This window comes from Camponotus floridanus, unplaced genomic scaffold (genome assembly GCF_003227725.1).
Source record: "Camponotus floridanus strain SB8 unplaced genomic scaffold, Cflo_v7.5 scaffold15, whole genome shotgun sequence".
NCBI classification, from domain to species: domain Eukaryota; kingdom Metazoa; phylum Arthropoda; class Insecta; order Hymenoptera; family Formicidae; genus Camponotus; species Camponotus floridanus.
Genome location: NW_020229270.1, coordinates 1,746,777 through 1,760,131, shown reverse-complemented (window position 1 = coordinate 1,760,131; position 13,355 = coordinate 1,746,777). Strand labels below are relative to the sequence as shown.

Genomic DNA, 13,355 nt, shown 5'->3' with positions numbered 1-13,355 from the left:
CTTTTAAAGTAAACTTTTAGCTGTAATTAATTAAACCATGTATTTTTCAATTTTACAAAGTTTAGTTTGAGAAAAGTTCTTTCAATCGTTTATAACTTGGAAATTATTAATGCCTCGACATTTGCTGTAGGAAACTCACTTGCTGTAGGAAACTCTATCCATTGGCCGGAGAATCTACTCTTAAAATGACGTTAATTTTGGAACACTCTCCATATTATGATAATAACAAGAATGATGCTATCCCTCTATTATCTCGTTATTTTATAAGTAATATATGAAATGGTTAAACGAAAGGTAGATGGGAAATATGTCGTGTATTACGCCGCCATACAGAATCACTGTCGTTTTAAATAATGTCTACCGTCATAAAGAGTCTCATATAACGGGGACGTAACAAGAGAAAAATGGCACCTTGCGCGTTTCCCCGCAGCTTTTCCCATTATAGAGTAATCTCACGGAAAAGCGAGGCGAGAGATCGCCGCTCGTTACCAACGTGCTGAGAATGGATTTATTCGCTGCTGTGGAGAAAGAAAAAAGGGAAGGGACATGCGCCACTTTGCCGTCCACTTGTCGTCGCCGGAGAAAGAGGGAGAAAGAGAGAGTGCCGTCTCTCGAACATCTTGTAACCGGATGATACAAAGACGAACGCGAATGTCTTTGTGCACCGGAAATCGACACTCGATGAAGGAGCAAACGTGCGCGAGCCTACGTGCGCGTTTCATACATTTCTTTGAAGCATTTCGCGATCTCCTCCATCGGTATCAGAGAAGAAAAGAAAAGGGTGGCTGCACGGGGGTCTCAATCCTTTCCTTTAATCTTCCCTTCTTCTTTCCTCTCGCGTTCACCCTCGAGAAATTACGATCGAATCCCGCTGGGCGAACGTGACGCGAAAAGGACAGATAATATTCGGCAAGGAACGGAAGAAAGGGGAAGAAAAGGGCGAAGACGGGTGCACGGAAGTGCTCAAAAGAGATGAGGGAGATGAAAAGAGGAGAGAGTACGATTTTGATCGGGGAAAAGTAGGAGCACTCGATCGCGAAGCTTCGCAAGAGGGTTGCACAATCGGAAGCTCTCCATGTCGCTCGGCTCGAGGAAAGAGAGATTCGCTCTCGCGACTTGGCGTTTTCCGTTGAGCGGGTTTTCCCGTTCCTTTACTCCCGGCACGTCTACAATCAAACGTCGTACTTTATCTTTCGCCACTTTACAGAGAACAGAGAATTTAACAAATGGTTTTTTACCTGCCTGCGAGGCACGCGTCATGTAAATCCAATTTTTTCAATAAAAAGACGCAACTCTGAAAAAATCCTTTGAAGGAAACGAGATATAGAAAAATTAAGGTAATTTACATTCTGGAATGCCGAATAAATGACACTTTCCTCTGCCTGCCTCCTGCTCGTCTTCCGAGACCGCAGATGTAGCTCGGGCAAATACTCGACGGAATGAAAATTTATTGGCAATATCGCGACACGGGCGGCCGGAGTCGGGGGCCCGTAGCTCTTGTATGAAAAATACATTCGCTTAATACGTTTCAAGTCGACTACCTCCCCAACGGGCGGTCGATTGTCTCGCGGGACCGAAACGCGTGTATCGCTATTCCGCTCGTGAAATACTACCGCGTTATTAAGACCTGCGCGGCACACGTGCCCTGCCCCGAGAGAGGAATGCATTATGCGAATTTATATGCGTGCGTATAGAGACGCATCGTAAATTTGTCGCGAGATTTATGCGACGCCGATATATCCGGGCGCTCAAATAATAGCCGTTTGCAGACGTGCGATAGGCGGCCGATCGAAAAATCCTCCCTCCGGACAAATCGCGCGGATAAGATTCTCCCGCGGAACTCCGCAGGATTTATTGAATTCCCTCTTGGACACGTGCAACTTTTAAGTACTTTTACGACACGCCGTAGCGTGCTCGCCAACTTTCTCGTCTTCTAACGACTCGACACGATCCAAGTATTATCAGCTTCAACTTTTCGACTGAATCTTTCATGCAAACATTTAAATTCTAATAATTATTGCATTGGTTGTGGAACATCTTAAAATCCTAACAAAAACAAAAATTTTAAACATGTAATGTTCATTTAAATAAGCAAAGTATGTTTTCATATAAGCGCCATTTTTTTACAGATACTTCTTACGCATTGCATCTTTCTTAATAACATTAATGTTATATTTATTATTATAAATTCTACTTTGTACATCATTATAATATATATATTTTATATTTTTTTAATTTAATTTAAAATATTAATGACAATATTATTATTTTTTTCTGACAATCTGCATGTGCTCTTAAAAAAATATAAATAAATTCTCTCCTGAAATATACAATTCTTTTGAGAATTATATTGCAAACGGCATTGCCAAAATTCCTACAACATCATTAAAATATTAAATTAGGAGTTAAACGAAATTCAATAGATTATGAGTGTGCAAGACGAGAGAAAGCACCTTATGCTCTTGAATGATCCAAAGTCAAAATGTACTGTCCGATCTGGAACTGTCAGTGACTACAAATAGAGAGACAGCAAGAGAATTTCAGGAATAAACGCTGCTGGGGGGATGCTGACGTCGTTTCTAGGTCGATGTATCCGAAAAGCCAACGAAATTGAACTGCTCTCTCCTTTCATGCCCCCGCCTCTTTGCTGTACCAACTGCTTTGCCTTTTGATGAAAAATTATTCGTCAACGAGACAGAGTGCGAGAGACAGAAAGGAAACAGGAACAAAGTGATAAAGCAGGAGAGAGAAAGAGAGAGAAGGTGTGCTATTTGAAGATCGTATCAATCGTACTGTCTTCAAACACTTGAACCAGATTGCAATGACTTCGAAAATCGATTATGTGACAAATTTAGAAAATATCACAACTAACGCGATAGAATTCTACTGCACAATCAATACGCACGACAATAAAAATTGTATTGCCATATAAATAACAATATATGGTATATGTATATTTCTTTTTAATATCTCTAATTTATCTTCAATATTTTAATATTTGTGTACACATTATATTTGTGATCTTTATAGAGTAATTAACAATTTTCATTTAACAAAATGTATTATTTTTTTAAAAGATTATTTTTATATTTATTTTTAATTTTATACTTATGCTTAATATATATTTATACTTTTTAATCAACAATTAAACAATTTACTTAATAACAATTAAAGTAGAAAAAAATGTTACTTTTAAAAAATTATTCTTATGTAAACGAAAAAACCATGCATTCTTTAAATAACGTAGAGTACCGCTCACGAATGTTATTATGTTGAAAGCATTTTCTCGACGCTTTCGCTTTGCAGGTGGTACGCGCAAACAGGTGCGGAACCAATGTTGGTGCTCTCCGGACCTAGAACTAGATTACTTGGTTCTGTACTAGCCATCGAGGCGGTAACATTAGAGGACAGCGGTGTGTACCGCTGTTCTGCTTCTAATCCTGGCGGCGAGGCGAGTGCCGAAATTAGGTAAAATATAGATTAAAATTAATATAAATAACTTATTGACAAGTGCCAATTATTAATTATAAAATTAATAATCTATTTCATCATTTCATTTACCCCCTGCGTCATCTTCTCCCTTTAATTATGACATCATCACGCGTCGTTTGATATCGTGAGTTAAATGTAGCTCGTAGTTAACGTAATATCGATATTTTTATTATAATCTCAGGTTAATCGTGACGGCGCCTCTTCACGTGGAAGTGACGCCTCCGTTGCTCAGCGTTCACTTAGGAGGCAACGCCGAGTTCAGATGCGAAGTTGGTACGCATCCGCAAGCTGGGCCGCATTTTATCACGTGGTACAAGGACGGTAGGCAGCTCCCAGGATCGGGGAGGCAATCGGAATTACTGAGGTTGAACGGAATCGGAAGGGATGATCGCGGCATGTATCAATGCATTGTCAGAAGATCGGAAGGCGATACCGCTCAAGCGTCTGCGGAACTTCAATTAGGCGGTACGTAAATACTTTCTTCATCATTTAGCCTCTCCTTTTACATAAGAAGTTCTAAAAAAAATCGCAATTTGATTTTTCAAATAAACGCAATGTAAATGAAATCATCGAAAATAGTAACATGTAAATTACTTAAGATGGAAAGCTGCATTCGGATGATAGGTATTGCAGAATTCAGATCAATCACGTCAATCAATCAAGTCAATCTAAAATTGATATGCAACTCTTCAGTTATAAACAAAAATTTTTGGATTTTTAGCATAGTAATTTAATTTTAAGCAATGACACGCGTTATTCGAGTATAAGACATTTCGCAAATTAAATATGCCATGAAAAGTTCGACATAACGATTCAATTTCACGGGAAAAGCACCAATAATAGCACTCCGATGGCGAGTGTTGCATTATCCCCCGAGATATCTCGTATAATAACGGAGACATCTAGTACGGTGACCCGATCTCCTTGCGCCAGGATATTGACTCTCATTTCTCCCTCTCTTTCTTTTTCTCTTGCTCGCTCTTTTTATCTCGTGTCATCTTCGAATGCCCCGTCAAAGGTGTCTTCCCAGCGAAGGGGAAGACTGGCAGCGCAGCGATCGACAGCCCGCGTTATACTACCTATCGAATTACACAGAACTTGATTACTCGGCAAAGAGACGGCGGTCGCCGCGTGCCGAGCTACCGATCGGAGACAGGGAGCACTTTGAAGTGCAGAGGGATCTTCTTTTACAGCGTTTTACCTCGTTTCGTAGCTGTGCAACTTCGTCTTTGCCTCGTACCACCTCATCGCGTCCTGTAGGGAACGTCCACCTTTCATGGTATCGATCACTAATAGCGAATGAATTTCAAGTCAATTCTTTCTCGACGAAAGGATTTTTTACCGCTCTAATTACAGAAATATTTAATGCAAGAAATTAAGAGATATCCGTGAATTAAATTTCATCAGCGAGGAACCAGCAAACTTTGTTAGTCGCTCCCAAGTGGATTGCGCTTCTCAGCGGAGATTTAATTCGGAGTTTCGCTTCTCTGGAATATTTAACGTTGAAAATTTTCGAAGAAGCCGCAACGAGCAACGATTATTTGTAAAATATTAGTGAATTATTAAAAATGTATTAAAGAATCTATTGCTAATAGTAGAATGTGCTACACAGAGGCCGGACACACCCCATATATTTAGATCGGGGATACGTGGACGATAGGACAGGGAGGATGGGCCTTTGAAACAACAATGAAGTTAGCGTCTCTCGCTCGTCAGCGTCAGTAATGCACGGAATTTACGTCAAAGAGAATTCGAGCGAGCGCCGACAGCAGGGACATCCTGGGGGTGCGCGGGCGAGTGAGACAAAGCGATCGCCGATGCAATTTTGCGAGAACGGACGAGGCGGAGAAAAACGGCCTGGCTGCGGCCCGGTCGGAACGGAACGGCTGCAGAAAAAGTCATTTCCGAGACCGGAGAGAGAAAGAGAAAAAGAGAGAGAGAGAGAGACAGAGAGAGTGCGCTCGGCAAATTGTGCGAAATGCATTCCGCCAAATTCAAGTACTACTCACTCGTAAAATCTACCCGGCGAAGTAGCCGCGTACGATTGGCCGGCAGTTACCGACGTTTTCGCGATTAGCGGACGTTTTATCGATTAGCTCTGATTGCCTCGGCTTCGGAGAAATCGGGGTGGAAAAAAGTGATTTGCGCAAAACACATCTCGTTGCGCTATTATATAATTGATATCAGTGTGTTTAATTATTAGTATGTGGAAAATGTGCATCGAAGGTAGGAAAATTAATTTTTGCCAAAAGCTTTCCTCTATTTATTCTCTCTTCGGTATAATATGTATATATATGTATGGACCTCAGGAACATATTTCTCGCGTATCGCCGCTGCACACAAAACGTTCTGCTCGCTACGAAATTTCAAACATCAGAATAAAAGCGCGAAATATGGTATGTAACGGAATAAAAGCGACGGTAGAAAGTCATTTCCTCGAACGAACAGAACTGCCAAATTATTCAAAACGAATTCCTCGTATTTCAATCGGGGCTGCGCGCGCGTGTTTATCAATTTGATTAACATATACGAATGCTTCGCCAGTTTTATCGATCCGTTAAAAATAATTATGATAATGTCTGTCGAAGAACATCGAGACGAAAATATAAGTGTAATTAATCTGTTGGAGCGCAAAAAAATTCTCTTGTGGTATTATAAAAAAATCTGCGCTGAAATCAAAATATTTATACACAATATATATATATATATATATATATATATATATATATATATACATATATGCAATATTTTAATTAAATTATAACAAATTTTTTTTCTTTTAATACCCGACGATTCGCACACTTCGACAGACGTTGCATCGCGCGAGGTACAATCAACGTAAAAGCAGTAGATGTTTCTGCTGAATGACGAGAACATCTTCCTCCCAGATATTGTAATGCTAGCGTCGGTCGCTATCACCATCACTTAAAATTCCATTTCATCGACCGGAGGTGGAACAGCCGCGATGTAGCGACTACGAGAGACGCGCTAATGATCGCCGAGAGGCATAGAGACGGGATTCATCAATTTGCGCACGGATTCGCAAGCAAGAACCCGACATTCATTCGGACCATTTTCTCCCTTCCTTCTTCGAGGGCAGCGGGTCCATATTCTCTTTGCGATGCGACAGCGAAGCATTTTTAATGACACTTTTAATTACGAGCACAGCCGGATAAATCGGCGTGGTTCTTCGATCCCGACGAGTTCTCCTTCTCACGAGATTCGCATACAGCCTCCTTCTACTCTCTTGCGAGTTTCGCGCGCATCAGTCTTGTTTTGTCCGTGTTACCCGAGTAACATCGGCAAAGAAAGGAGAAATATTCGTGCTTCCATGACGGCGGATCCATTGTCTCTCGTATTTCTATCGCGATGTGCGCTGGGCGTGGCGGCTTTCAGGATCAGGATATCGCGCACCCTCGTCTTCTTCTTTCCATGGCTCGCTCGTAACCCTTCGTTTAACTCCCGGTGCACTTGCATTTTATTGTCAGGTCACGGTACTCGCGTGGATTACATCGGTAATCCACATTTTCATAGCGGAGATAAATGTGCATGGGAATAAAATTTTCCAACTTGAATATAAATACTAGGCTTGGATCGTAAGATAAAAATGCGAAACATTTCCGCGATAATTTTTAAGAACGAGGTATCGGTTTAGCCGCGATATCGAATTTGCATTAATTTCGCACCGCGTGCGCAAATGTTTCCCCTTTATTTTAAACGGTCGCTTGCACCTACATATTTCCCAAAGTTCCAGCAACTTTGATTAACGATAACGCTTGGCACATAAAGTATCCGGCGCGTAATTAAGCTCGACTTACACGTTAACGTTCCAGACGCGCCACCGGTACTCCTATACTCGTTCATCGAGCAGACACTCCAGCCAGGACCCGCCGTATCCTTAAAATGTTCCGCCGCAGGAAACCCTACACCACAGGTATCATGGGCGTTGGACGGTTTTCCCTTACCGACTAATGGAAGGTAAGTTCGTCCCTCTCTTTCTCTTTCTCTCTCTCTCTCTTTCTCCAAAATGACCTACATTTTTACTAATATTTCGTGTGCTATTTTCGGGATCTCATATATCTCATAATTCATCGGTGTAACTAATGGTTCTGCCAAAAAGAAAAAAAGAAAGATGAAAAGAAAGAATAAATTATATCGCGAGTCATTTTATCCCTATACAATGGCATTATATCGATATGATCGAATATGATATTTTACTTTCTTGTGCTATCACGTGATGCATACACGTTATTGACAATATCAATAACACTCGATGTACAAAATCGAGATCGACGGTCTTGAAGGCGCCATCAAGCTTACAAGACGCCCTAAACGTCATTTACATTACTATCGTAACTGAATCGTAATTTCTGACGGTATCATTCACGATCATCTAGATGTATATGAACAATTCTGTATGTAATATAGGAAACGAGAATATTTATGGATAACGTATATGGCCATGTTGTTTGATACGTATATGCGTGAGCCTCATATGTTATTTAACGACTGATCGGATAAAGGATCCATCATCTCGCGAATCTTGCCATATATTTCATTTTTTATCACCATTTTTCTAGTCCAGTTCCGCTCTTTCCGCTCGCTGGACGCAGTTTTATGTATAATTTTATTCTCGGCTGATCGAGATGGAATCTAGACAAATATTCTAAACGATAAATACGTAACATCTATCGCGAGATTCATGATATTGCGTCATTTTGAGATTTGCCTGGTGCATCAAATCAATGGAAAAATTGATCTACCTTTTAGTCATCACGATTTTTATTGCACTTTCATTAGTAACATTACACACTTTATTGCGATAGAAATATTATTACTGTGTGTCTGTGCTATTACGTAATAAAAAAATTTACTTTTTTTGAAATTTCGAATTCTCTTTTTTTTTGATGGATCAGAATTTAATTTTCTCTTTCTATCTAAATTTGATGAAAACGACAAATTACTGTGCATATACTATTATTGTGTAAATTGTTTTTTAAATAAAAAATTCATCGATTGTTGCGCAAGATTTGTCATTGGTCAATACGTAACGGTGCACGGCGACGTCATATCCCATGTCAATATAAGCCACGTTATGGTGGAGGACGGAGGAGAATATTCCTGCACCGCCGAAAATCGCGCGGGAAAAGTAACACATGCTGCGCGACTGAATGTTTATGGTATGTAACTTTTGCTGATTATTCTCATAATGTAAAATGTGTAATGTAAAACGGGACAAATATATATATTAGTCGACATATTAATTTTATATCATCCAAAATTGATCATAACGATCCTCTTCCTGATTTCTTTATAATAACGCATGCATAAATGATAGCTTATCACTAATGTACGACTCGTGTAAACTATAATATATTATTATATTTTCATTAAAATATGAGAATCTAATGATCCATTATATGATTATAAATTAAAGCAAGGATTAAAAATTTAATTTTTTATACGTAAAAGGAACTTAATGAAATTCTGATGTTCCTAATTCGATTTTATCGATTTTATCGAAGTTTCTCATTAGAATTCAGAATCTTAAAATGCAGACAAATATGTAAATGACAAAATTTCTAGGACTTCCATACATACGCCTGATCCCGAAAGTGACCGCCGTCGCCGGCGAGACGCTTCGTTTGAAGTGTCCCGTGGCTGGATATCCGATCGAGGAGATCAAGTGGGAGAAGTCGAGTCGCGAGTTGCCGGATAATCTGCGTCAGAAGGTACTTCCGGACGGCACCCTGATGATCAGCAGCGTGCAAAAGAATGGCGACCCGGGCGTGTACACCTGTTGGGCGAGGAACAAGCAAGGTCACAGCGCCAGAAGATCCGGAGACGTCGCGGTGATCGGTAAGGCATATTATTTCCTCTTCCCTACGATAATGAATTGTCGCAGGTGGATCATTTCGACGGAAGATGTGGTAACGGATGCCATGAGAGGAACGGTTCACGAGGTCGAGAAGACAAATTCGAGCATTACCGAATAACTAATCGAAAGACGAGGAACAAAGATGAGAGTCAAGCGAGCCAGAAGCGGTAGAGATAATTTCTAGGATTGCACGCAAGGGGAGATGCAGATACACGCCATGTGTTACCGATAGCCGTCTATATATTGTACGTGCGCTCACGAGCTCTCTCGTTGTTATTATTCCAGTTCCCCCCAAAATTAGCCCGTTCACGGCAGATCGCGATTTGCACCTCGGCGAACGTACCACCCTGACGTGCTCGGTGACTAGAGGCGATCAGCCGCTGTCCATCACGTGGCTCAAAGACGGACGCTCGATGGGACCGTCGGAGCGCGTGACTGTCACCAGTGTGGACCAGTACAATAGCATACTGATGATTGAAAGTTTATCTCCAGATCACAACGGCAACTACTCGTGCGTGGCCCGTAATGTGGCCGCAGAGGTATCGCACACGCAGCGGCTTGTGGTTCATGGTAATCCTCCTCTAGGCCCCCTACAATTTGCCCGACGACCGCCTGACCGCCCGAGTTTTGCGTGTTGCGTGTGCGTGTGCGTTGCGTGCGTGCGTGCGAACCACGTCGGCCGGCTTCGGAAATGGGTTGCGCGTGTAAAAGCTGCATGTGGCAATCTTGTGACGCTGTCATAAATGATAACATTTTGATTCGCGAGAATTCGCGAGATCTGTCGTAAAGTTTAATGCGAAGAAGAGTAATAAAATTTAAATCGGACGATGCTTCCAAGCGATCCATGACGATGACCTCGCCGACTTTTCACCAAGGAACGTAGAGACTTGGTGATTTGTAATTAAAGATTGCTCACGCTTAGCGTGACTCTTCCTTATGCACGATACCCGCTTCTACCTCTTCCACACGTCCTCGAAGGGAAGTCGCACTTCGACTTCTCGAGAGCGACGCCGCGCGTTTCCTCCTGCATCTAACAATCTATATCCGCGTTATATTTTTAATTTTTAGAAAAGTTAAACTAACAAAATATATAAAGAATCTTTTTAAGAGCTTATATTTGAGATATGCAATTGATGATTAAATATCTTGAAGGAAACGACGCGGTAGCTTCGGAAAGACGAACGAACGCTCGCTCTTATATTGGAAAGAATCGGATGCTGCGTGCAAGTGTGCGATGTCAATTTAAGTGTATAAGGTGTGAGGGCGTCAGGGGCAGGTCCGCGGCGGGGCCACCCTCTCTCTCCTCTACATTGCTACGTTACTATACTGCCTCTATTGTACATATTCTACATATACATATTATATTCTATATATATATCTATACATATACATGGACGTACCACTGTTTATATGAGAAGCGGAAGGAACGAAAGCGAAAAAAAATAAGAAATATATATATATATATACACATACCATAAACTTATATATATATATTTTTTTTTCATATATATATATATCCGTATATATATACATATATATATATATATATATATATATATATATATATATGAAAAAGAACACATATACCTGGTATTACAAGGTTCTTGCGTTTTTTGGTGCCATCTTTTTCTTGCTCTCACGTATGGTTCTCTCTTCTCTCTTGACCTTTTCCAGTACCCCCTATTATTGAGCCATTTACGTTCCAAGAGGGACTATCCGAGGGGATGCGGACGCGGACGGTGTGCGGGGTCGCGGCGGGAGATCCACCCCTAACCATATCCTGGCTGAAAGATGGTCAAAATCCTTTTCCCCTGCCGCCGAATCTGGCCTCCGTCGCAAACGTCTCCCAACTGGATCCCTACTCGAGCCTCCTCAGTATAACGAATCTTGCGGCCGAGCACTCCGGCGACTATACCTGCGTCGCCGCGAACCCCGCCGCCGAGGTCAGGTACACGGCCAAGCTACAGGTAAAAGGTAACTAGATGATTGCCGACCCTTATCCTTGCGTTCCTAATAATCGCCTCGTCCATAATTGTTTTATCCCGGATCTAAAAATTAGATTATTAAATTATTAATTATTAATTATTAATTTTTAGATTTTTAATTATTAATCGTATTCTTTCTAAATTTTTATAGGAATCTTATATAAAATTGTGTTTACATATATTGAGTTCTTTGACATTAAATCTACAAATGTGTGAGCTTCAATTAAAATATCTAGAAAAAAAGCATACATATCCATATGATTTAATAATAAAACAATTTTTCGAAAAGTTGAATTATAAAGTACGTTATATATATATATATATATATTGTCGAGAAAAGTTGTTAAACGAATTTTCAATCATTTTGTACTTAGATATTTGTAACGAGAAGTTTCGAGATTTCGGGGTCGAACGTCATCCTGCGAACATCCATTCCACAGCTCCTTGTCAACCGCTCTCCAATCTCAGTCGCTATTTCATCATCCATCGCCATCGACATATCATCGCGCTTATTGACTCGGTTCCCGCTTCACCATAGTTCATCATAGCTGTGTTCTCGCCAGGATGTGACATTTAGAGTGACTGTAGTCCACATTGGCCACGGCTTAAAGACGATACCACGTAATTTCGAACGACAGCATATTTACCCCCGGGCGAGATCACGATCATTATGCACCTACCCTTTTTCCCTCTCTCTTTCTCTTCTACCTCCGTTCCTTAACCTAACGAATTTATCCTAAAAATCCATTCAGAACTTTCCTTCTTAACCCAGACACAGTGTGTATTACATTTGCGTTGCTTTGGCTCTCTGGGAATGCGTCGGTATCTCGTGGACCCCCGAGGTTTGCTTGACTTGACCGAATAATAAAGGTAACAGTTTGCACCTTTCCTTATTTTTTACTCGTTTCAACAACAACTACAACAACAACAGCAACATCTGCAGCTACAATAAATGAAAACGAAAAAGATTTTTTCTGGCCTGAGATGCGTGCGTGCGTGTGAGCATCGATAATTTATTCGGCATGATTTCTTTACGTAGCCGTAGATCACTCTGCCTGCACATTTTACGTGTATATATATATTTCTGTATATGTGTATGTTTATAAAATTATATTTGATTATCTATATACCTATGTATATCAAGTATCTTGATCACCCGAGTGCGAGCACGTACCACTACGCTCACGACCAACTTCACCGATCTTTGCGCTGGCTCTTTGGGCTCGTTGGAAGACCTTTATTCACTTCTGCATGTCTTTTCACCATCTCTATCTATCTGTATCCGTCTTTCTCTATCTCTTTCTCACTCTCTTTCTCTTTCTCTCTTTCTGTCCGTCTCTCTTTCTCATTTTTATATTTCTTTCGTCGCAATGGGACGAAGATGCCAAACGCATAATACACTTGAAAGCTCTCTTTCGTAAAACTACGACGAACAATTCTAAAAGAGTAATAAAAAGATTTTAAAACTCACTGAAATTGGAGCGTTAAGTTCTCAAGAATGGATTTAAAGGAGCCGAATAAAATTCGAGCGTACATCTTCCGTCCCGTTAGCGACTGGTAATGTAGGCTAGTAGTATATATATTAATTAAATTCATACTTTATCGAACTAGTCGTTAGACGCGGGTACTTATACATATATATTGTTATTATTATTATTATTATTGTTATCATTATTATTATTCGCCTCCTTCACGAGGTCCGCACCCAGACACATCCTGCCCTTTGCGTACCACTTTCCAAGAGTTCTACTTGTTTCACACGCCATCGTTTGGGCTCGAGTATATTTGTATACTCACGTTACATATATATTATATACATATACGTCTATATATCTATATCTATCTATCTATATATATTATATATTGTCGCACGCGATCGATGCGTGGCCGATATTTTGCCGTCTTGTAAAACGTTGAAAACTCCCACTCACAGTATCTCGCTTGTGCAGCGTTTTTTTCACCACAGTAAGAAGTAGAACCTTGCCAAACAATACACCTAA

General features: G+C 40.6%; 1 protein-coding gene across 10 annotated transcripts in view; it reads left to right on the top strand.

The window, feature by feature from the left end:
* LOC105256547 (Down syndrome cell adhesion molecule-like protein Dscam2) overlaps window positions 1-13,355 on the top strand; it is an 86,876-nt gene that overhangs the window by 64,087 nt on the left and 9,434 nt on the right. For 7 of the 10 annotated variants that reach the window (XR_003122479.1, XM_011266550.3, XM_011266545.3 and 4 more), the window contains exons 6-11: window positions 3,307-3,468; window positions 3,674-3,957; window positions 7,326-7,470; window positions 8,521-8,672; window positions 9,079-9,351; window positions 11,045-11,344. Coding sequence is in view for 9 of the 10 variants with exons in the window: in XM_011266550.3 (XP_011264852.2) it covers window positions 3,307-3,468; window positions 3,674-3,957; window positions 7,326-7,470; window positions 8,521-8,672; window positions 9,079-9,351; window positions 11,045-11,344 (1,316 nt within the window). In the remaining variant the exon portion in view is untranslated. Of the gene's footprint in view, window positions 1-3,306; window positions 3,469-3,673; window positions 3,958-7,325; window positions 7,471-8,520; window positions 8,673-9,078; window positions 9,352-9,655; window positions 9,941-11,044; window positions 11,345-13,355 lie in introns of all 10 variants that reach the window. The other 3 variants (XM_011266551.3, XM_011266546.3, XM_020029171.2) reach the window with 2 other exon arrangements.